General features: G+C 25.4%; 1 protein-coding gene across 1 annotated transcript; it reads right to left on the reverse strand.

The window, feature by feature from the left end:
• Positions 1–18,516: 18,516 nt before the first annotated feature.
• LOC119681022 (odorant receptor 85b-like) lies at positions 18,517–20,074 on the reverse strand. Its single transcript, XM_038094083.1, has 6 exons — positions 19,775–20,074; positions 19,595–19,687; positions 19,433–19,523; positions 19,057–19,351; positions 18,794–18,998; positions 18,517–18,729 (listed from the first exon to the last, which is right to left on the reverse strand). Exons 1-6 carry the CDS (start codon positions 20,072–20,074, stop codon positions 18,517–18,519), a joined length of 1,197 nt encoding a protein of 398 aa, XP_037950011.1.
• Positions 20,075–25,377: the final 5,303 nt, after the last annotated feature.

Raw genomic sequence — 25,377 nt, forward strand, 5'->3', positions numbered from 1 at the left:
AATTAAATTATAATTTAATTTTCTTAAAATTTTATGTCTAGCAATGCCTATCCTCGTAAATTTGAGTCAGTTTATTTATTTCCTATTCAAGAGTAGGCATATTTGGGTCAGCATGAAAATCATAATTTTTTGTCTGCCATGGATCGATTATTGACTATTGTTTATTGTTTTAAAAGCTAAGAATAATTTATATATTAGTTTTCTTGCAGCTGGGGTTAAAACCTTAAAGTTACTCATATAAAAACAATTTTCCAAGAAGTAGTAAGATGTTATACTAATGAACCAATTCATATTTCTAAACTCCATTTTAGATTTAGTTAGCATATATTCCATTTGCAAGATTAACGTAATGCGACCTAGAGAAGGTGTGTATTGGCTAATGATGCTTGAGACCTTTAAATACCGAGATCTCGTCCTTTTTTATATCAAAAAGTTTTAGGATTAGTGAATCTACGAACCTTGTAGTTGTGATTAAATTATGTCAACAACATGTCTTTTTTATTAAGAAGCAAAATAGAAGAAAAAAAAATTAAAAAGTATTCATATTTTAAACCAATCATTTTGTTTTTATTACTAATATTATTGCATATAATAAGACATATATATTTATACATTAAATTAAAATTATGTAATATATCTCATACGTGATTAAAAAAAATATGTTATTGTCTATATGATTTCATAGGCAATCAAGTAGAGGAAATTGATATATTTCAAATCAGTGGAGATATCGGACATTACTTACAAAATATATTTAACTATATATTTAGTTATTCATTCTGCCAGTGTTGAAGTAAAAGTGTACTTCTGGAGACTATGTATGTAAATTATTTATATTCTTTCATTAACACATTTCTCATAAAAATGAAATGCCTCAGTATTTAGAAGGTATTATTTGAAAAAATATTACTAATATTATTTATATTATTAATTTGACTGAAATTTGTAATATTTTAAAGTAATCAGATAATTGCGTATAATATTATGTTATGTAAAGTTTATATAAAACTTGTTTTCATCTTTATTCTATTGTTATGAATTTTCGTGATCATGACTTTAATCCCGGGATTCCGGAACTATCTTTATAAGTCCCAAATATCTTGAGATTATCATGCATATTGGTGTCTTTAGTTACTAAAAGTTAAAGTACTGTTGTATATATCCCGCGACTGGTCAATAGATTTGGAATTTATTTTTGTAAACCCAAAAATTGGTGCCGCAGGTTGAGGCACTATTGTACTAAACTTCATGTGAAAACTTGTTAGTGTTAAAAACAATACATTATTTTAGGTATTGTTCACAGATAACCAGACTATGTTAAACTTTTAATAAATATTTATTATTAAATTAAAGCCTGGTTTATGCTTCCATAGTTTGGAAGCTAATTGGTCAATAGTTAAATAATTAACTTTAATTACAAAAAATTTTTTTATAAATTGTATTTTGAATTTTTAATTTTTTCGGTACAGTCATCGATTTTATTGTTATTTATCAAAAGTCTTTTAAAACTAATACGTTCTTCTTTCAACATATTATACGAAATTCGTTGATATTCTTTGCCAGGTTCGTCACAAATTAAACTCATTAAACCAGGTTTATAAACAAATATTTTTGTTTATGCATTTTGTTCTGAATTTTATTAATTTTCTCATTAAAAATAAAATTTTTTTTAAGTAATTTATTTATTTATTTTTTACTAAGAATTTATTTGTTACCATGAGACGCTTGCCCCACTGTAAATAACAAAAAATGCACTCCATAAAACTTTTTCTCTAATTATATTTCACTCGTGATTTTAATAATATAACAATTATACAAATTAATTCAAAACTTACAACATTTGCATTTTTATGTATTTATATTGTATTTATATTTTTCCTGCTATTATTACATGCACTAATCCACTTCATTAATTCCCAACAATAAAAATGCTAAAATCTACTGAAACGTGTTAAATACTCAAACTGGAAACTACAAAAAATTAAAGTAAACATTATTTTTTTTCTGTTTAGTTTATAATTTTTTTCACTTCATAGTAAACAGAAAACTCGTTTTTTTGTATCTGGTAGGTTGAAATGTAAAATAAATATAAAATTGTCAAAAACGCAAATATTTAAAGATGAAGAATTTTTGAAATTCAAAATATTAAAGCCAAAAGGTGCAATATTGAAATAGCCAGATGGACGTATTTGTTCTCAATGCTTTAGTGTTTTATACACTTAAAAAATTCAAGGTACACAATATCTGAGTATCTGAGCATTTCATTGATGAAATCGTTTGCGCTGTCACACATAATTTGTGACAAAACAGCTTCGGAACCAATAATTGTTTGGGTTGCTTATAAATTTATGTAAAATAATTTCATAACCATTATCAATTATTATATTGATAAATTCATTAAAATAATATTTTGTCAACCTTGGATATTAATGTGTTGCACTATAAAATCTTTTTCAATAGAAATGTAATATATATGTTAAATGTTTTATTAATCACTTATTGCTCTGTATAACTATTCATCTACTAAAAAATATGAAATTATGCTATAAAAAAAGTTGAAAATAAATAAATAATAAATAATAAATAAATAAATAAATAAATAAATAAATAAATAAATAAATAAATAAATAAATAAATAAATAAATAAAAATATAATAAATAAATATAAATAAATAAATAAATAAATAAATAAATAAATAAATAAATAAATAAATAAATAAATAAATAAATAAATAAATAATGTAAATAATATATATAAATAATAAATTAATTAATTTAATAAAAATTTAATAAAATAAATATGTATATATAATAAGTAACTATATAAATATGTATATACACATTTACATAATTAATATATTAAGAAGTAACAAAATAAAACATATATAACTAAAAATAAAATCCATTAAATTCATTGAAAATAAATTAAATTAGTTTTAATTCAAATATTTTAAATTAAATTTTTTTGAAAAGTAAATTATGAGGAAGAAACTTATTTTAAAATAGATAACATTTTTTTTCTGGTAATGAATTGTAACAAGATTATATTAAATTAATCGATTTATTTGTCGCCAATAGGTTTAAAGGTGTAAACGTAGCATTTATAATCTATAAAAATATACACGGGCTAATAAACTAATGAGTTGTTTGTAAAAACCAGTAATAATAGGTATTTGCCAATGTTCAAAAAACAACTGCTTTAAAAATTATTCAATTATATATTAAAATTTCGTTAAAATTTAATAAAGCAATTAATAAACTAAGTTAAATTAAATTAATGTAATTAATATAAATTAAATTAATTATATTGAATTAAATTATATTAGATTAAAATAAATTATATTAAATTAAATTAAGCTAAATTAAATTAAATTAAATTCAAATAAAATAAAATAAATTAAAAAAATAAGTAAATTAAATCAAATTAAATTTAATTCAATTAAATTTTATAAAATAAATTAAAATAAAATTAAATTAAATTTAATTTAATTATATTGATTAAATTAAACTAAATTAAATTAAATTAATTTGATCTAAACTAAATTCGGTAAAATTAAATTGAATTAAATTAAATCAAATCAAATTAAATTGAATTAAGATAAGTAATATTAAATTATATTGTAATATATTAAATTTCTTTAAATTAAATTTAAAAAAATTAAATTTCATTAAAATAAATTAAACTAAAAAATTAAACTACATAATTTAAAGTAAATTAAACATAGTTGCATTACATGAGATCACAATTTTAAATGAATTTGAAGAATTAATTTCTTCAATAAAAATTTTAAAATATTGCTGCAATTAAAAATTTCAGAAAAATTGCATTATTAATTAAAAATTTCTTATCAGAACAAACTTTTAAATATGTTTTACATAATAATGTACCAGATGTACATTATTATTGCAATAAACTTATATTACACTAAATAATTTTTATGTCATTTTTTTCCAAAATCATATATATTATCTGAAAATGATATGCGGCATATGTATGTCTTCAACAAAATTAATTCTTTGTTCCGCAGAACTGTAGATAAAACCTCGGGTGAGATATGTGTAATTAAAATTGCGGTGACATTAAATTGATAATTTGTGATGCAAAAAACTGGGAAATAAAATATTTTATGTTTAATTTTCTTACAATTTAAAACTTGTTTTATATTTTTAATTATGTATGTAATGTATGTTCGTTTTAATACAAGATGCAATAAGATTTTCAGAATTTAATAATTATAAGCAAATCTTAAGTGCAAAGTTTATGACGAAATAAAAATATTGAAGTCTTAAAAATGCATTTTTATCCCTTACCCAGTTGTAAACGTCATGGTCAATACATAAAAATTGTGAACTACCTTGAAAAACAAGATTTCTGCATTTTTCTCTATAAATCTTAAAGTGAATCACGAGAATTGAATGCGTTTAAAATAATGTCAGATATATAATAATTTTTTTCAATTAAAGTTGATATCCTTGCAAAGAGAGGAAAAAGACAAAAAAAAGTCAATACTACTTATGTGAATACACATAAGTAAAACAGATAAAACCTGTGTTACTTTAATTATGTCGTCTGCGAATACCTAAAATATTAAAAATTTTACTTAAACAAGATTCAAATTAAAAATTAAAAACAAAATCAGTTCAATGCATTTTAAAATCATTTTTTTTTCATTAAGGTTTTTGAATATGTAAATATAAAAATTAAAAAATAAAAGTAAAAAATTATTAAATATTTTAATATGTGTACACTTATATTAATATAATACAATGAGTACAAAATATATTAAATCGCAATTACTTGTTATATATAGTAGACATTAAAACTTAGTAAAAAGAAATAATTAAGTGGCCTTAAGAATAGTCAAACAATCTATGTTTGCATATGTTTAATTTAAAATAAATTGAAAACAAATATTAATAAAAATTATAGTTTAATGCACAAATTGTATATATTAAAAAAATTATTTAAATACATAATTTTTTTAGGTTAATTTGGGTTATATAGGAGAAAACTCAGGGTTTAAAACCACAAAGAACTTTTCATTATTTTGTTATGTACATATAATTGTTTTAAAGTAACATTATTGTTATAGAAATACAAAAAACACAAAAAAAATTGGTAATAAAAAGACAGTTCCTATATGACCAAAAACGAGGCAAGAAGGCCTGCTAAATTAAAAAACAAATTTTCGTCAGTTCTAGAATAAAGCATTTTAAGGATGCTGTAATTATGAACAAGTTTATCTCTTATGGAAATTTATCTAACAAGAAAAAATTAAAAATTTTGGTGGTTAATAATCAAAATGTCTATCAAACAAAAACATCAAAAGGAATTTGAATTAGAAATTCTAGGTATATGAAAAAGACCACGACCGAGAAACAGATGAATCAATAGAGTTTGAATGGACTCGTTAACATTGTGAAAATACAACTAGAGAACAGTGAAAGAAGAAAGACCAAGTAACTGACGAGAATTCATTATAATACACTTAGTTAATTTCACTAATTCTTGTAATATTTACGTTTTTAGAAGTTTAGATTATAGACATTACAAACTTTAAAATTTTGCCATAACTTCTCTACTATATTACGACCAAAAATTATATTTAACGCGTTAAGATTTTTTTAAAACTTACATATATTGTATACCATAATATTATTTTTAATTTTTCTCAACCTATGAATTCTCTCTCAAATGCTTGAGTAAGTTATATGTAGTTTAAAAAAATGTTTTAAAATATGCATTACTACTTTTTATTTATTAATAAATGAAGGCTTGATAATATAATAATATAATATACATAATAATATACACATATAATATATAATAACATATATATGATTATATTTATTATAATATAATGTATGTAATATATATGATAATATATGATAAAATATGCAAGCATATAAATAATAATCCCAATTAATGAACTAAGTTAAAAGATTATATTTGTAATAATTTTTAATACATAACAAATATTAATAAACGCAAATATGCGAAAACGATGAAATTAAAAAAAAAATTAGTCAGAGTCATAATAAAAATTTAGTTCTATAACATAAGATATTAAATCTTAAAAAATATTTAATTATATTACATAAATGCAAAAAAAAATTATTGAAATGAAAAACAAAAGCTATAACAATTAATTGAAATGAATGAAGTCGTGTATGAGAATATTAAAAAGTTTTATAGTAAGAGGAGGAGAGGCAGAGAAGAAATATATTCATATACTATCTGCGCAATCTCTCTACTGCTGTATTGAGTTATGAAACTCAGTAAATTTAAAGAAAAATAAACGATGTAATACTTAAAAATTTTTTAAAATTCAAATTCATAATAAAAATAATATTTTGTAATGCAAATACAAAAATTAATAATGCTGTGCTTAAACGTTAGTTGCAAAATTATACAATTTTATTTAAATTAATAAACACTTAGTACAGTTTGGAAAAATCTATTACATCATTTATTATACTGTAAAAATCAAGTAACACATTTAAACAACTCCTTTGTGATAATTAAAATTAAATTGAAAAAAATAATAATAAAATACTTATAAGACAACTTGAATATTTATACAAAACATTACAAGAAAAATACGACCAGATAATTATTAAACATGAAATTAATCATTTGGATACTAATAATAGTAATAATGCATATAAATGAAAAGAATTCGAAATTCGAGCTTCAATATATCAAACGTTAAAAATATTTAAACAAACTAAGTAAAAAATATAAAGTAAGTTTCAAATGGAACCAAAAAATCAGAAAACACAAATTAAAAATACAATTATTCAATCTAAGTTTACCTGCTTTTATAAGTCACACTTCCACATCCCACTAATAAAAGAAAAATTTTTAAATTCAATCTTCTGCTCTTACCCCAAAATATTGAAAATAAATTAATACAACCACGCTTTCGTTTTGAATAATGTATTGTGTATTGCTGTGTTTAATAATTCTCACATACTTTATTTTACAAACTGGACTTAACAACTTGATTTAACAATTTGGTTTATTAACGTGATTTAACAACTTAATTATGAAAATGAATTTATTTATAAAATTGTTAATAACAGTATGAGTTTATTTACTATTTTCTTAAACAGAAGTAATAAAAAAACTTCCAAAATTGTATAAATACATTCACGTAAGCGAAAATGGTGAAACATAATCATTCTTATTCAGTAAAGGATATTTGATCCAGAATTATAATTTTATGTGAATTTATTTCATAATTATAATATATTAAATCGACTGAAAATTTTAATTTTAAAACAAATAAAGAAATTAAAATATTATATTTAAATAAAAGAGTTAAGCTGCCATTTGTAATATTCAATACAAACTTTTTTATTCTAAAATAATATTAAATAATTATAAAACTTTAGTAATTTTTTTCATATAATTATGCTAAAATACACAACAATAAAACGTTTAGTTTTTCTAATTACTAACTGTAGAGCTCTTAGAGCTTTTTAATAATTTGAGATTTATGTAATGAATTTTTTAAACGATACTGGTTGCTAAGTCTGCTATTACTATAACTTATATGCTCAAACCAACACATTTATTTAACCCGACAAATGATGGCCAGCTTCGTTTGAAGATTACGTTATCCACAAACCTGAATAAGTTAATGATTGTTCTAGCAACATGGTATGTGGTATTATCCCATTCAAACTAAAGAGCGGCCAAACTAAGTTAACATAATTTTAGAAACAAAAAAAGATTCTAGACCGGCCAAACTACACCAAACAGTTCAGGTCACAAAATGAGCCGATACCTGTGAAACAGAACCAAACAATTTAGCATTAAACTTACCAATTAAGCTTCATAACAAAGCAATTAAGTAAAAATCAGCCTCATTGCTGATCAAAAATTTACAGTTAAAAAATGAAACTAGAAAAGGTGATCATTCGACTTTAATTCGTACATTAATAGGATCTTGTAAGGACATTAAGTAAATTCCTTTCTAATATTGTTCACAGCGTTGACGAGGAGGAAGAGGCCATTAAATAAGATAGCTCTAATTTAATGTTGCACTTATATTGCTAATATTCCCTACTTTCATTCTTATTCTGCACAGCTCTCACTTACTCTGATCCCCTCTCCCTTTCTGACTTTATATCTTTTAATAGATCTTGTCAGCGACATTTACATAACATACAACTAGTAAAAGCTGAATTAATTATCGATGCCATAACGAACATAAAAAATGTAAAGGCATAGTGCAGAAGAAGCCATTCGTTATAAGAGAATACATATACAAACCAAAACAGTATAAAAACACAAACAATACAAGTTTAATCCAATCACTAAATACTTTACACACATAAAAATACAATGTCATTGATCGATGTTTGTATCAGCTGATATAAAATTTTTTTTATGAGTTTTTATGAATTATCATAAATTAATTGATTATTGAGTTTCATATTAATTTTACTTTGGCAGGAATAATCGAATAATCGAATTTCCAATAGATAGAACAGATCAGTAAGTTTGATACAGCACAGCTTATTCAGCCTTTATTTGTTTATTTCGAGAATCACTCATAAATAGTTAGATATATTAATTTTTATGCGTTTATACGTTTCTTTAGCATATTAAAGTTTTGATTGAATTTGAATAAAAATTGTTTTTTTAATATATTTAGGTAGAGGACTTTGATTACTGAACCGATTACAAAATAATCTCACCAGAATTTATGTACTAGTTTCAATTTAATATCTTTTATATGAATGTTGCCATTTTCTAATACACCATATGGTCTAAATATAAAGTTAAAATATAAAAATGAGGAAATATAAAACTCATGTTTAACATAATTAACACTAATATATTAATTAAGTTCAGTAAGACAAAATAAACAAAATAGAAAACATTCATGCAATCAATAAAAAGTTTCTGAAGAATATATAAACTAAGTGAAATGTATATATGTTTTATGAAAGTGTATATATTTTCATAATAATTTTTTTAATTTAGTTTCCCAATTAATAATCAATATTTAAAAAAAAATAAATTTTCATATATATTTTATTTGTTTTTTTTTTCACCGAAGCCACTTACACAAAAGTTTATTGAATTTTATGGCTACTGTAAATTTATTGATATCAGGGTAATGCCATTTGTTCTATTTTGCAATGATATGTTTTTTATCAATTGTTGACGAATAATTAAAATATGGGATTTTCAACGTGATTGATTAAAAACATTTAAATTAAAGTGTGAAAAATAAATGCGTACATATATACACCATACATAAGATATGCAATGGATTCAAAATTATTAAGAAAATTAAAAGCAAAAAGACATAAGAGAATTTTTAAGAAATTATGTGTGAAAGTATATTTGCTATGTTTTTAACCGCAAGTAATTAGTTAATTAATATAATTTATTTATTTATTTAAAAACTAAATAAATAGGTGCTTGAAGTAAAAAAAATTATTTGGTTATCATCAATTAATTTTTATCACATATATTGTATATACATGTACGAGTTTTTTGCTTTTTTATTTTGACAGCTTTACTTCAAATCAAAGCTATCTAATTAAAAATATATGATTGTGAAACAAACTATACACATAGGTATTATATATAGATAAGTATATATATATAGATATATACAAATAAATATAAACTTAAATTTTATAAACAAAAAGTATTTCTAAATAGAAAACTTTTCGTATCAAGAGAAGAAATTTCATTGCACGTAATTAATGCCTTGTAATTTTTTTTTTTCATTTAAATACTATTAAATACGTGGCTATTATGTACAATATACTATATTATATAGGAATAAAATATATGCTTTTTACTTTCTTGCTTTTAATTTAATTTAATTGTAGACATAAATGATTACAAAATAATTAAATAATTATTAAATTTTATTCTTTCACATTTACCTTTCAAATAATTTATGCTATATGAAAACCTGATTTGTGCAATTGTTTAAACAATTCACTTCTTATCGGTCAAACGTTTAATAAATAGCCGCTTTCTAGTTTTGTTTGTGTAAATTATCTGTAATTATATATTTCTTATTGAGAGACTTTTAAACCGGTAAACGAAATAATTTTATACAATAAATAAATAAATATTAACGACAAAAGAATAACTTATTTAAAGTAATTTTTTATTTATCTTTTTCTCTGTTATTAATTTAACCCACACTTGTTGCACTTTACCGAGATTTCATTAGATTACAGATTTCATTTGCCAATTTAAAAACGCGGTATTTCCCATATTATTTATACTTAATAATTTACATAAATTTTATATTGCAATAATTTCACTAAACTCAAATTTATTCATTTAAATTTGTTAGGTAAAATCGCAAAAAATCACATATTTAACACGCAACTCCCACAGTGAGTTTCTACGTTACTTTGCCCGATCGAACAACCTAACGAAGCAACAATTTCAATTTAACTGAAAAGTGCAAAACATCAGCGGGCAAGCGAATGCTTAAGCATTTGGCATAACAGCTGTTTGGTGTCTTCTCGATTGCCTTCTCACGCCTGTCACCTCGCATGCTAACTATTTAGCTTTTTTACGGTAACGCCGTCTTTGAGCTTTAAGCAGTGGTCAATATCAACTTGTAAAAGATAAAAGAAAATACCAAAAACAAGAAAAAGCATTAGCTGTGGTGAGTTTCTGTGCTGATAACAGAAGGAATACAGCAGCAAATATGTAACCGCTTATTTAAAATGTATGGTTTCGGAAATTTTAACAGACTTGCTTTCCACACATAATTAAATAGATAACATATGGCGCCACAATAAGTGGTAATATAATTAAATCTGAAAACTAATTAATAAATTATACTAATTTATATTTATTTTTGTTTTAATTATTTAAATTAAAGCAGAAATCATGTGTGTGTGCATTAGCTTGTAAAAATGGGGATATACAATATTAGTCAATGTAATGTTGACATAAGAAAAATGTAAACGAAACTGTATGCTTCCTTTTATAAATGCTGTGAATTGAAATAATGGTCGTATGCGAGTTCGAGTAAATTGATGATAAATTGAAGGAAATAGTAAATTATGTCGGTATGGCAGCGAATGTTGGTATTTACCAGAATTTCGAGTAGGGTAAATTAAATAAAACTTACGTAAATTAGGTGTTACTATTGTAAAAACTTTATAAGATGTTTAATAAATAAATAAATAAATTTTATAATTTTTAACCATACATAAGAGCAGTGCAAAAATCCCTACGAGATTTCAATTCACTTTACATTAATTTCCTCTAACTCGCACACGGCTAATATACCATAAATGTTAATTCATAATGAAAATTATAAATAGAGTAACAATTTCTAAGCATGATTGTGCTCAGCCTTGTACTATCCACACCGTGTGTGAATGGCTCGATATCAACAGCAAAATATTAATATATTATCATGGACTGTGAGAAGTTTTGCTCCTAATATTATTGATAAAGAGAATATATTAATAAATTTTCAAATTAAACTAAAAACAAACTAAAAGAAAATTTTTCAAAAAAGTGGAGAAATATTGTCATTAAAGACATGTGGCAGAGTCATAGAAAATTGGCTTTGCTACGAGGTCTTAGACATTTGCGCAGTTGGCTCTTATTTAATTAATATAGAAGTTATAGTCTTCATCTTCCTTGCTTGAACAAATGCAAGTTATTCTCTAAAGCACTTTTACTCAATAGTATCAGTGACCATTTGGATGATAAGAGCTCAGTTGGGAATAAGAGGTCCGTTGAAGCAACAAAAGGTATAGACTGTTGCAGATTACACGTTAATTGCGTATATATCCGTTGCATTGCCTCAAACTCTTTTTTAAGATGTACCCATTCCCAACGGTTTGATTTTATTGAGAAGACTTATAACACACACATTGATTCAAGATTTATTCTGTGTCATTTTAATCAATTTACATTCTTCATGAAAATTCTTGAAATTTCAAATTTATGCAGCTATGTGTCTTACCAATGCTGAACATCTCTTAGCAGAGGTCAGAATGATTATCAGTTAGATCACCGTCGTAATAAGCAATTACTGGTAACAATGGATGAAATGTTGTTAATTTTGGTTCTATTTAAATTAATTGATTTGATACTTCTATATTTACTTATTAGTGTCGACATTTGGTACCAGTTGTTTTATTTTCTCATCTCATTTGTGGTTTTTTAAGAAAAGAGGAGTGGATATAAAAAATAATTGATGTGAAGAAAAATATTTAGGGTATTTATTTTTTTATATTTATGCAGTTTATTTAAAAAACATTTTTCTTTTTAACAAAATATTGTCTTACTTTATATCAATTTAATACTGTCGAAAATATTACTTTTTTCCTGAAATTTAGCTGAGTAGTAAATATTTTTATAAAAGTACTTTAATCAATCAAAATGTCTTATTTTTGCCATTTTTCGGTTGAAATTATGTATTTAAAAAAGTTCTACAGTCATTTTTTCTCATATTTAACAAATATTTTTAGTGGGTTTTGTTATTTCTTAATTGTTGTTAGCTGGCACTTTGACTTTTGTTTATTTAATTGTATATATTTGCATTGAGTTTAGTACTGATTGTATGTATGATATTATTGGTTAATAAGATGAATTAAGTTAAATTTAACTTATTTTTCTTGTTTTCTTTGGAATTACATTTTATTGAAACAAACATTTCCATAAGTTTGCAGACTTTATATTATGAACAATGGCAGCTTGATATCATTGGGGAATTTATTTGCAACTACTGTCCGATATCAATGATTGGTCATAATACCAACTAGTGGTAAATTTAATTTTTATCGAATAATGTATCTATTGTTGTATAAAAACGTTTCGAACTCTATAACTTATAAAATATTTAAGTGAATAAAATAGAACCAAATAAGTGCATATTAATGAAGCAATTTAATCACACAATTGACACAAATATATATAAATTAGTTCATTATTAATTAAATAATTCTATTGAATAATTACTAAGGCAACGCAACTTGAAAATTTTTTGGAATGCAGAATAAAACCTCTGCTCATCTTATCTGCTTATGCCCTGCACTACCACCACTCAACTTTCAATAAATCAAATAAGATGTGCGTTGTTGAACCAGGTAATATTGTTAGGTTCAGTTATGGCCACAAACTGTGCGGATTAGCGTAGGAGTTTTTACGCAGGGATAGTATAAAAGATCCCGTAAATGCTTCTTCTAATAGTGATAATAATTAGGAGAAAGTTAAAAAGTGTATATTTTATAATATAATTATATATTATTATTTAAATCGTAGGTAACTTGTAGGATTCAACCGATAAATCTATTATATTTTGGCTACATCAAAACAGGATAAACAGGATTTTTCAAAAATAAGTATTTAAGTGAGATCATCTATTGACAATAAGTGTGCGTATTGTAATTTCTTCAGTGACATACATTTAAAATTTTATAATACTAAGACGATTAGTAGTGGATCTCTACCTTTGAAGTGCAGTATATTTGTATTATCTGTAAAAAAGACTGAGCAATGTATAAAGACCTCATATTAAATAATTAAATTAATTAATTAAATATTAAAACTTGTGTCACTCTTTTGTTATTTTTACTTTTATTTATTGCTTTATTGTTACTTCTATTATCATTACTTTTATGCATCTTTTCATGCTCTCATAAGTGTTACGCTCTCGGAGTGCATTAATGTAAGAAATATAATAAAGAAATGAAAGTCAGTTTTGACTGGACACTCTTAACCAAACGGACGTGTTTTTTATTTAAACTCGGTGTCTGACACTTGTTTAGGCTTTTATTGAATAGTTTCATCTAATTAACGTGTTTATGAGAAGTTTACTCTGTTTACAAACTAAAATCTGTGATCATCGCCGATTACTTCAATATAATGGATGAATTTCTCAAAGATCTGCTTGTATACTTGATATATGTACATGTCCTTTTCCCTACATTACAAATATCTATCTAAGTATGATCGTAATATAAACTTTGTTCGTAATATATCTTTGTTCGTAATATATTGATATAATACTTATCTAAATTTTGAAACTATACGAATTTAAAATTATTAGATATTTAGTTTATAAAAATATGTTAAATATATTGCATACAACTAGAATATCATAATATGTTATGTATATGTTATATCTATACAAGTAATGGATTATTTATCCACGAACTACATGTTTTTAAATTTTACCTTAGTTTAGATTTTATAACATCTAAACTATTCCATAATAAAAATAAATTACAATTAAAGTATAAAAAATATCACTATTATTATAGCTGTAGTTTCATAACACTATAGTAAACATTTAAAACGTGGTGACTCCTGCTTCAATCCATGAAGTAGTGACACTATAACTTGCGTTAATCAGATGTTAAACTCAAATGAACCGATAAGCCCAATTGAACAAGATGACGGAAAACTGATTACTGACAACTTTTTAAAGGCTCTCATGTTTAACACTGAATTCACTTTCAATAATAACAATTCACACCAGCAAATTTATGAATTTATATTTGAGTAGTCGTATACACTCCAAGCCATGAAGTCCTTACTCAACACCATTTAACATATATTTAGAGCACAATTTAATAAATAGTTTAGTACAAATTTAAATAACTAATTTTATAATAATATGGTGAAAGTGATACAATATATATAACATCGATGTCACATGTATATTAAATAGCATTTTCAAGACATGGGCAATTTAATTTCCGAAAACGCAATATGTGCAATATTCACAAATTTATAATTTATAAGCTCTAAAATGTATTTATGGAGCTCTTAATAATTAAAAATATAATTAAGAATAATATGCCAATTATTTAAATGTCAAATGCTTTATAATTCGTCTATTCAATTTCTATGGTCTTTATAAAGATCAATAAGAGATCAATAAAAACAAATTTAAGAGAAATTTAAAATAAGTTGAGAAATCAAATATTTATATAATGCTTTATAAAAAAAGTTCTTCCAGTTAAATAAAAAAGATAATAAGCCCAAAAATGAAGTTTTCTTATTAATTAACATTCAAAAACATTTTAAACTTATTTATTTAGTGAACTTACTTTAAAATAACAGTTCTATATTTTCTTAATATCTGAAGGATTGACTTATATACTTGTATATATAGAGTCTACTCTAAGATATTATTGTTTTATTATAACGTTTTCTACCACTGACAGTATATCTAGTAGTTTCTATTATTACTAGAAGTTCACAGAATTGTTGATGTTAAGAATTAATAAAAAGTAAGCAAAGGAGATAAAATATATACTGGAATTTACATTATCAGAAAAGCCAAAAACTTTAAAGTTTTGGTTTAAAATAAATTGTACTGAATATGCAATATCGTCATAATGATCCTACGTAATCTTTTATTCTTGCAAGGAATGTTTAGCAAGAAGTTGGTGCTCCTCGTTGATATTATTGTGTGTCTTAAACTTATATATGGTACTATAGTTGAACGGGCAACTCAGTCAATCACTACAACATTTAAAAATTCATCAGAATACAAATACAATAAATGTAGATTTAATGCTTCTGCGCATGGATTTCCATTGATTTCTACGCAGCACTGTAAGGCTAGAGGCAGCGGGAGGCTAGGCACAATACAAGTGCAAAAACGGTCAATTTATCGATGAAGTCCCGAGTTATCTTTATAGCTTTACACAAGTTCGTGAACGTAAATGATTCACAAATGACACCAAAGTTTTTTCAGACTAAAGTTATAACGATTTGAGAAACATGCCGGCTAATTGCAAACCACATCAAGAATAAATGTAACGTAACTATTTTGGTTGACAACCAAACCTCAAATAAAACAATTCAACCCTAAATAAACAAATCAGAACTAATACGAGAATATAGGTTTGAAATCCTATGGCTAAAGCGACTTCTTGACAACATTCTTATATGACTTCTTGCTCATAGGAATATTAAAGGGAATAAGAAAGTAGGTAGTTCAAACCGCCTTAAAGGTTCCATAGAGATCTTCTTATAGATATCTTAAATATCTTACAAAATGTTATGAAAGGCACACATATCCACTTATTATAGTTAGCTAATGATGAGAGAAACTCACTCACAGTACGTAAAACATCCTGATTGATATTGGTTTCTTACACTAAGACTAGTTTCGTGCAACTTATTAACAAAGACCGAGCACATTCTGCCAGGCTAATCACAGTTCTTTCAAATCACTGGTGTATTGGAAATGTACCAAGAAACGACTTCTCCCGTTCAATACTTATTGTAAATGTTGCAAAAACTTGCAAAAAAATAAATAATTGCACATTTTCTCTGTAATCGCACGCTTTGGCTAGCAGAAGGAACAAATTTTTAATGAAGTACTTTCTTGACAGTCTGTCAGACTTGAGAAACTTGATTCCATTGAAATATTTTTTATTCAGAAGTTGAAGGTGAAGAAGTTCCATATAATAATTCTAATTTACAATAGTACAATATTTAACTCAAACTTAAGTATTTTGCATGATACTTCATTCATGTGAATTATTTACAGGATATTTTTATAATTTACCATACAATAAAGACTAAAATCATCAAAGTCTTGATTGGTATTGTATTGATTACAAAGTATACCTATATTATGCCTCTCAATTCTTTAAGCACATTTTATAGCAACTTTTCTAACAGGGTTAAAGCTAAATATCGTTAAGATACTGAGTCGATACAGCAGAATTTCTTTTGCCACAACGTATTTATGCGATTATCATTTCACTGGTCTGGTCCAAATTTTTCTCTTATTATTCACAATATTGAAGTGATAACTGTCCCATAATACGATTTGTCAAAAAATTATTATCTTTCAGAAAAGGTTTTCTTCCAGCTACAAATTTAAAAATAATTTAGTACTAAAATACAACGCCATCACGTATATTTAATATAAAATTGGAACAATGAAAATACACAGTTTATTATAAACTTCGTTCCTTCCAATTTAGCTATACCGCTGTCATGAAAATGATTTCACTGTATCCAGGCAGCTTTTTCTCTGTGATTTGTTTCCTAAATGGTGTCTTTTCTATCCTCGTAACTAAAAATCGAGATCATAACCTATTTTAAAATTTAACTGCTGCAGGAAAAAGACAAATTCTGAACTCTAACGCTAGTTGAATTGTTTGATATTATTGATATTAGTTTCCGATCAATAATTATGTGCCTTTCAATTTAAAAAAGTTTATATAGAATTACTGTTATGGAATTTGGTATAACCAAGATGTTACGGAAATTATTCATTCAAGAAATGCATATAATTTACAAACAAAGAAACTGTGTTTTTTTATAATACACTTTTAATAAATTTCTTAAAATTTAACTTATTAATAAATATTATTTTTTATGAAATTGCTTTAAGGAAAAGATTCATACTTTAAATTCTTTTTAATGAATTGGTATAAAAAGAAACATACTTTTTGTGTATTTTTAGAAGCATACTTTTATGGGCATTAAAATATAATTTATTGGTCTATAATCTAAAAAACTCAAGCGAATCTAATAAGCCTAATAAGAAGCAAAACTAATATACTTAAAAATAATATATTATCCTGATATATCCTGATATATAATAGATCTGCTCTATTTAACTTTCAATTCGTTAAACTTGTGTTTTCAAATAAAGCTGTAGTTTATAATCACCATCCAAATAAAAAAAGTGACAAAAAATCTGAAACTTGAGAATTGAAAATTTGTAATTTGACAAGCACGAGTTCTAAGCCTGGCACTTGCAGTCCAAACAATTTATATACAAACTATGAACTATAAACATATTATATAGAAAGAACACTGATGAATACTTGGCAATACTCGAAACAGCGTTCTATGTTCAGCAAAATTTCAATCAATTAACTAAATTTTTGTTCTTGTTTTTTGTTTCTATTCGACCCTTTTTAAAATTTTTTACCTCAAAACAAGTACAATTTTTAATGTGATTACAAAAAATAATATATACATAGAATATAAGTAAATATTAAAATCTTTATAAAAACGATATTTTCTCTGCTTACAATACCAAGTTAATAGGGCAGTTCAATTTTGCAAGGTTAACGTTAAGAAACTTAGAAATACTGTTCAGATGTTTGTCTTATTTTGTCACCCAGTCGATTTTAATGGCAGTTACTAAGCTCTGAATCATGCCATTAAAATAGATTTGAACAAATTTTTAATATGAAGATTTACTTTTTAACAGTATATGTTAATAATAAAAAAAAACAAATTAATATTGCCCAACTATTTCAATATTCAATATTTTTAAGAATACTCTTATTTTTAAGTACAAGATACCATTTTTCTGTGCTTACCTCAAATATATCTTTCTTTTAGCAAAGATCAATTTTTACTATCATTTTTCTATGATATTTAATATTTTGTGTCTTTATTTATAATTTCGGTTTATTTTTTAAATACAAGCTTTACCTATTTGTAGGCTTATTGAACCATTGTAAAAATATCAAATAAGTATTTTCTTAATTTCATCCAAAACATTCTCTTCATCTTCCATATACTTGACGTAGAAGTGCGATGAGCGAATACGATTTCGTTATAATACCTGCAAAACTAGGAAGTGAAAGGTTCATAAATCCACCTGCAGTAAATACAAATGGTCTCTGAGCATTGGCCAGAAAAATAATAAGTGATTTTTGAAAACGTTGATCATATTTATACCAGCTTACACCATAACCGGAAGTTGACACCTCCTTACTCTATTTTGTAAGAAACAATTAAATTATTTCTATTATTATTAGAAATAAAACAGAATATTCCAACCTGTTCAAAAACATCATTGCCACACCAACAGTACAGAAATAATTCACACAATATACAACCACAATAAAAATAGGCTAATATTGTGATATTGGTATTTCCTGTACTGACTGTGGCCTGAAATCCGCTTAAAGCAAATATTGCAAACGAAGTTAAAAACTGGATCAATATTGGAAGGCGAAAAATGTCTTCTACTTCATGTCGTAATCTGTTAAAACTTTGTAATAAATGAAATAAAAATGAAAATTTCTTTTGCAAAACATTACTCAATTAAACTACAGTGGTGTGCTATTATTGACTTCAGATGTATATTTTGATCCAACGTCGGAATTCCAACAGACCCCTTTTGTCCCTCATTTATGAGTTCATTAAAGGATAAAATTAGTATTTTCAAATGTATACGTAACTGATTGATTAAAATTACACTTAGATAATCTGTCGCAACAACTTGAAGAGCAATAACTAAAACACTTAATCCCATATATAGAATCTGTATTTGTTGAGGCAAAAATGAGGGCAATTGCACACGATAAGGATAACGATATGCTACACTTTTTGGATCTATATCGAAAATAATTTAAAATAAATAATTAGCATAATTATTTAATATTTCTATTTGATTTGATTTGAAATATAACTTACCTCGTAATAACATAATCATAGCCAAAATTGCAGTGAACCCGAGTAAAAGAGCATAAATTGTAAGTGGAAGTTTATTTTCAAATTCACCGTTGAAAAAAGTTTGTTTCTAAATAGGAAAAATAAAAAAATTTTATATCAACATTTTGAAGCGCTTTAACGAACCTGGTCATTAGACCTCACGTATTCTTTTGTTAAAGCCCTTAATTTATTTATAACTTTCTGTATATCTGGTAAGCGATAAAATAAATTGTATATCTAAAATATATAATAATACAAAAATTAAAAATTTACATTAAATTTAAAATAACATAAAAAGATATTTTAAAACAGCATAACATATACCTTGATAACAACTGCAACATGTGATAATGATAAAGAAGAACACTGAATGACATCTTCCAAGTCCTTTGAAAATACAAGCTCTTGCAGTTCGAAAAGTGTGTAACACATAGTTATCAATATCACCGTTGGTATTCCATAAAAGGAGAAGAATATTTTCATAGCAAGAGATTCATTTCTCATACCAAATAATGGTAAACCAGCAGCTTGAGCTAAAAAAATATTCAAATCGATGGAACCAATTTGACCAAACGTTGGGTCCGATGGAAATATTCGTGTGAAAAATCTGCGTATATATAGCATTGTAATTCAGCAGCACAAACTTCAAACTGCGATAGTTTTCCAATTACGCATAGTTTTTATATCATGACATGACGGAATTATGGTATAATTAACAATTTATCACACATCCGTATTGAATGTTTTGTTGTAGTAAAAACCATAGCACCTAAATATTCAGCTTGTGTTGTTATATACTACAGAATATATGGCACGAGGAACGATTTTTTCGCATTTAACTATTCAATTTAAATAATTTGTTGAAATTTGATAGCATAAATTCATAAGGTTCGGACACGTGTTGAAAGGCTATAATTATGATTTTAATATTAAAAACCCAGAATATTTGTTTTCCAAATCAACATCAATTGTATTATGGCTAGATTATAATAATGCGAAGTAATTTTTACATGAATAGATATAGATTTTATTTTAAACAAATATTTTTAAATAAAAATAGTATATTTACACCACGATATATTTAAGAAATTATAATTAGTTATGTTGTTACAATATAGAATGTGTCGACATCTTGTGTCACAAGATGATGTTGATACCCATCTGACATTTCAGGCTACATATCATTTGGTGTAGTGTAAAAAGTATAAAAACTTATATTGACATTGTGGAATATCTGAATGAGTATGCTATGTGATACTTTATTACTCTACAGAAGTTGAACCTGTTACAAAACGTGCACTTTATGATAGTGTTGCTATGAGTGAATGCTGAACGCAGAATTATTTTGCTAGATACCGTTCTGGAAATTAAAATGACGAAGATGCGCCTTGCTCTAGTCGATTTGTTACTAAAAAAGATGTTAAAATTCTGCAGCTGGTGAAGTAAGACTGACCCGAAAGCTATCAGAGGATGACGAAGACACTAAATATCACCCACATTACAGTTTGAAATCATTTAAGAAGACTAACCTACGAATAGACGTACGATTTTATTTCATTGCTGAAACGCAAAGAAATCGAATGATTTTTGAGGCGAATCACTGAAGGCTATAAAAAATTGATTAAATTCGAGAATATCAAATGGAAGCAATTATTATTAAATGGCTGTGACCCTTCACAAACAACCTCAAAGACTAGATTGATTGAAAAATAAGTTTTGTTAGGAGTTGTAATGAACCTTTTCGCCGAGTTTTCGCCCGCCGGAACCCAGGGTCGTTATAAAAAAATTTATTCGTAACCCTGAATCTACTCGTAATGTAATAAATTTAAACCATGGGTTAATATTTACAATATATTACAATATACAATATATTTATAATCTACTTCCATAATTTTTAAAAAATTCCTGAAATAGGAAAACTCGATTATTATTAGGAAGGGTATCCAACGTTACCGACTGGCCTAAGCTGGTAAGCTGGGAATCAACGTTACCGACAAGACTACCTTGCTTGGAATCAGCGTTATCGACTGGGTTACGCAGGTAGGTTGAAAATCAACGTTACCGACAAGCTTACTTTGCTTGGAATCAGCGTTACCAACTGGGCTACGCTAGTAGGTTGAGAATCAACATTACCAACAAGGCTAAGTTGCTTAGGAATCAGCGTTACCGACTGAGCTACGCTGGAAGTTGGGAATCAACATTACCGACAAGGCTGCGTTATTCAAGAAGAATTTGGAAAGTTTGCATTATAGACAAATTCTTAAATGCTCATAACTGATGGTCTAGATATGTGACAATGGTAACACCTAATTTGCCTAATTTTTTCCTAAAATCCTACATTTACATTTACCTTTACCTTTACCCTACTCAAAATTCTACAACATTCCCTGCTATACCGACATAATTTACTATTCGCACACTGCCCTACTTTTATGTGCGTAATTAATTGCTTTTTTTAAATATTTCTATAAATATTTCTATAAATTATGAAAAAAATAATTGTTCAGTTAAATTTAATGCTTAGAGTGAATAAAACATAAAAAAAAATCTATTTAATGATATAATTTTCAAATTTAATTTAACTGAAAATAAAAATAATTTTTAAATACATTTTTGAAAAAAAATTCCTTTTAAGTTTCTTAAAAATTTATGTCTAAGTCATAGTAGTTCTTATCTTCCCCAAAAACTTTGTGGATAAATTTTTTCATAGACCGAATTTGAACCACACAAGCATTGTCACAATTTCATTACTCACCTCTTTTTGATTTAATATTTCACTTTTGTTTTTTAGAACAAAAAGTATGAATATGATAATTCCTTGCACCGCATTGCAGAGAGTTTAATATAAAAAAATACAGACGTGAAGTTCTCAGAGCCTACCACATATGATATAACTTCTAACATCCAATAATTCCCAAAACAATAGATTAACGTGGAAATAAGTTAACTCTGTAAAAGTAATAATAAAGTAAAAATCAATTCATCAATATTACGATTTTAAAGAAAGATTGTAATGAATATTATTCATAATTTTGATTCAAATATTTCAAGTAGATATATAGTAAGATGTTATTACTTCTGCTTAGAAGCCCGTATACCATATTAAAATTGCGAACTTTATAATTGCAATTGAATTTTACGCTCAAAATTACTTGCTTAAGTGAACTGTACCTTTGAAAATAAGGATAACTAGAACTAATTTTGACACAAAGTTAGTTCTAAACTGTACTTTATAGTTCTTTTTTGAATATAGCCTAATATTTCTTCATTATCAAATTTATTTCTATTCTAACGAAAATATCATCATGAATATTATGTGTTGATTAAATGCTTTATGTGATATCAGCGTTTTTTTTTTTGGTAAATTAGGCTTCCTTACACTTTGTAAAACATAGTGGTTTTAATTAAAACAGAATTTAAGTTAATTTCTAACATTTATAGATTAATATATCACTACAGTAGCTAGAGTGCAAATAGAACTCTCAAAGGACTTAAAAAATCAGTAACAGTTTTTTTTTGTTTCCTATTTCCAGTCCTTAACAAGTAACATATATAAGGTATACATCACAAAAAAGGCTTTCATTTTCTGTATAAAAAATATAGAAAATTATAAGAAATTTTATTTCTCATATAGAAACTGAATTAAAGATTACAGAAAATGAAAAATATTCAAAACAAATCATATTGAATATTATATGTCAGCTTATTATATGTTGTCTGTGCAGTTTTGAAATTATTTTTTAATTAAAAATAAAATAAAATAAACAAGGCAGTTTTCTATTCTCGGAAATAGAAAAAGGAGGACAGGGTAGTACTTCTTAAATATAATATTGTTCAACAGTTATGCTTTGCTCTATAACATTATTGAAAGTAACATTCACATTAAACAATAGTTTCATCATATACTCTATTCCGGTTTCACAGTCTCCGGAGTCGTCTATTTTAATATGCGTTGGGTCACAACAAAATTAAATACAGGCTATCAGTTTACATATACAACCGCGTATATGCTTCCCCACAGTCACATTAAAACCTTTATAGGTCTGCTAATACTCATATTCGCCGACGAGATCAGTTGGTATAATTACTCCACCATACAAAAAAGAACCGTCGGTGAGGCGTAATTTTCCAGTTATGTTGACAGTATCGTGAACTCACAATTTGGTATTTGTGCCAAAATTGAAGGCAATAAAAAAATTAAGAACACGTAGCATAATATTGGAGCACTATTCAAATAGAATGGAGTGCATTCCATTTTGTGTTGAGTTTACTTAATTAATAAAGCAATTAATAAATCAATTTAAAAGAGATTGTAGCGATTGTTTTACTCCTTTAAATATTTTGAATGTAGAACATCTTACGGTAATAAATCAAGGACAATTCACATCACAAACTTCTACAAAGCTTTTTATTCGTTTTTTATTTTTGAAAAAATCATATATAAAATTTAACGTCTCAGAACATAGTTAACAGTGCAATTATATATGTACTTCACGATTTATATATATCGAAATTAAGTAAAATACTAAAATTTTCAACAACTCTTACTAATAGCACATAATGTACTGAAGTAATTTCATTTATTTAATAAGTAAATTTTATTTTATAGATTTATTTTACTACAGTGCTGCGTATTTCTACAATTTTTTATTATTTTATTTTTTAAATTGTGGTCACCAACTCAACACATTGAAACTTTATAATTTTAATTTATATGACAAATTCCATACCATACACTTCACTTTATATTAAAAAAACAATATCAAAAGTGACATCTACAATATAAACTACGAAATAAAAATAAATTATTTATTTAAAACAATTATTTGTTTTATATAAAAGTGTGCTAAAACAATTATGGACCTATGGCACTCAACTAGGGACAACAGCCTCATCATCCAACATCAAAATTATGCAAGGATTTCAGTCTAAAACTCTAAGAAAAAGTGTAAAGGCTCAATGAGTTATAATCTACATCCAAATCCATGGCCTCCTCCTTAGGTGTTTAATGGCCTCAAAAATATGCTCTCAAACCCTATCACACTTTTCTAGTTTTATTCAATATTATTGATATTTTATCTCAGATTAAAACTAGAAGGCGGTTAAAAGAATTTGAAACAAAGTCTAACATTATAATGGTACTTAATAAATAATGTTTTGATAACCACCAAATAATTTATTTTTTGAAAGGCTTCAAAGAGTTTCAAACCTATCATAAATAATAAATAGAACGTGACTGAGAAACATTTCCTTCCTTTTCCTTCTTCTATGCCCCATTCCATTCAACAACTATCAAACATCCTTAGTATAAGTATATGTATTCTATTTAATGTATTCTATAAAAATATAGTATAAATTTGTAAAATTTTTTTACTTACATAAATACTCAAATACTCATTATATGAATGTATACAGAAAAATATTCCGTAAAAACATTTCAAACTTCACTCCCATTGAAATGTTTTACTCACACACACACATGTTAGCACAAATGACTTCTCTGATTTTAGTCGAAAAATTAATCACTTGCTTACGCACCAGAAATTATATATTATAAATTATATAGCACAATTATTACGAGTACATATTTCTAAAAAGATTTCAAAAACAACGCATATCTCTGTGAAGACTGAAACAAACAGCTTAAACCGAAAGCCCACAGAATATCTAATTCGTGATTAGTGATTAGAAAACACAGATTTTAGTTAATTTCCAGAAATCTTAAACAAATGGATTTATGGTACTTTTAATGTTCCTATGCTAAATTTTGAAGTTTTTGAAATTTTGAAGTGATAACTAAAATAAAATACTAAAATACTAAATAAAATATACTAAAATAAAATACTTAAATATTTTTTTTATATATATTATTTTTAATCAAAGTCAATATTTTTTGATTTATCTATTATCCACACCAATTTTTTAGC

This window comes from Teleopsis dalmanni, chromosome 1, assembly GCF_002237135.1.
Source record: "Teleopsis dalmanni isolate 2A chromosome 1, ASM223713v2, whole genome shotgun sequence".
In the NCBI taxonomy this organism is placed as follows: Eukaryota; Metazoa; Arthropoda; class Insecta; order Diptera; family Diopsidae; genus Teleopsis; species Teleopsis dalmanni.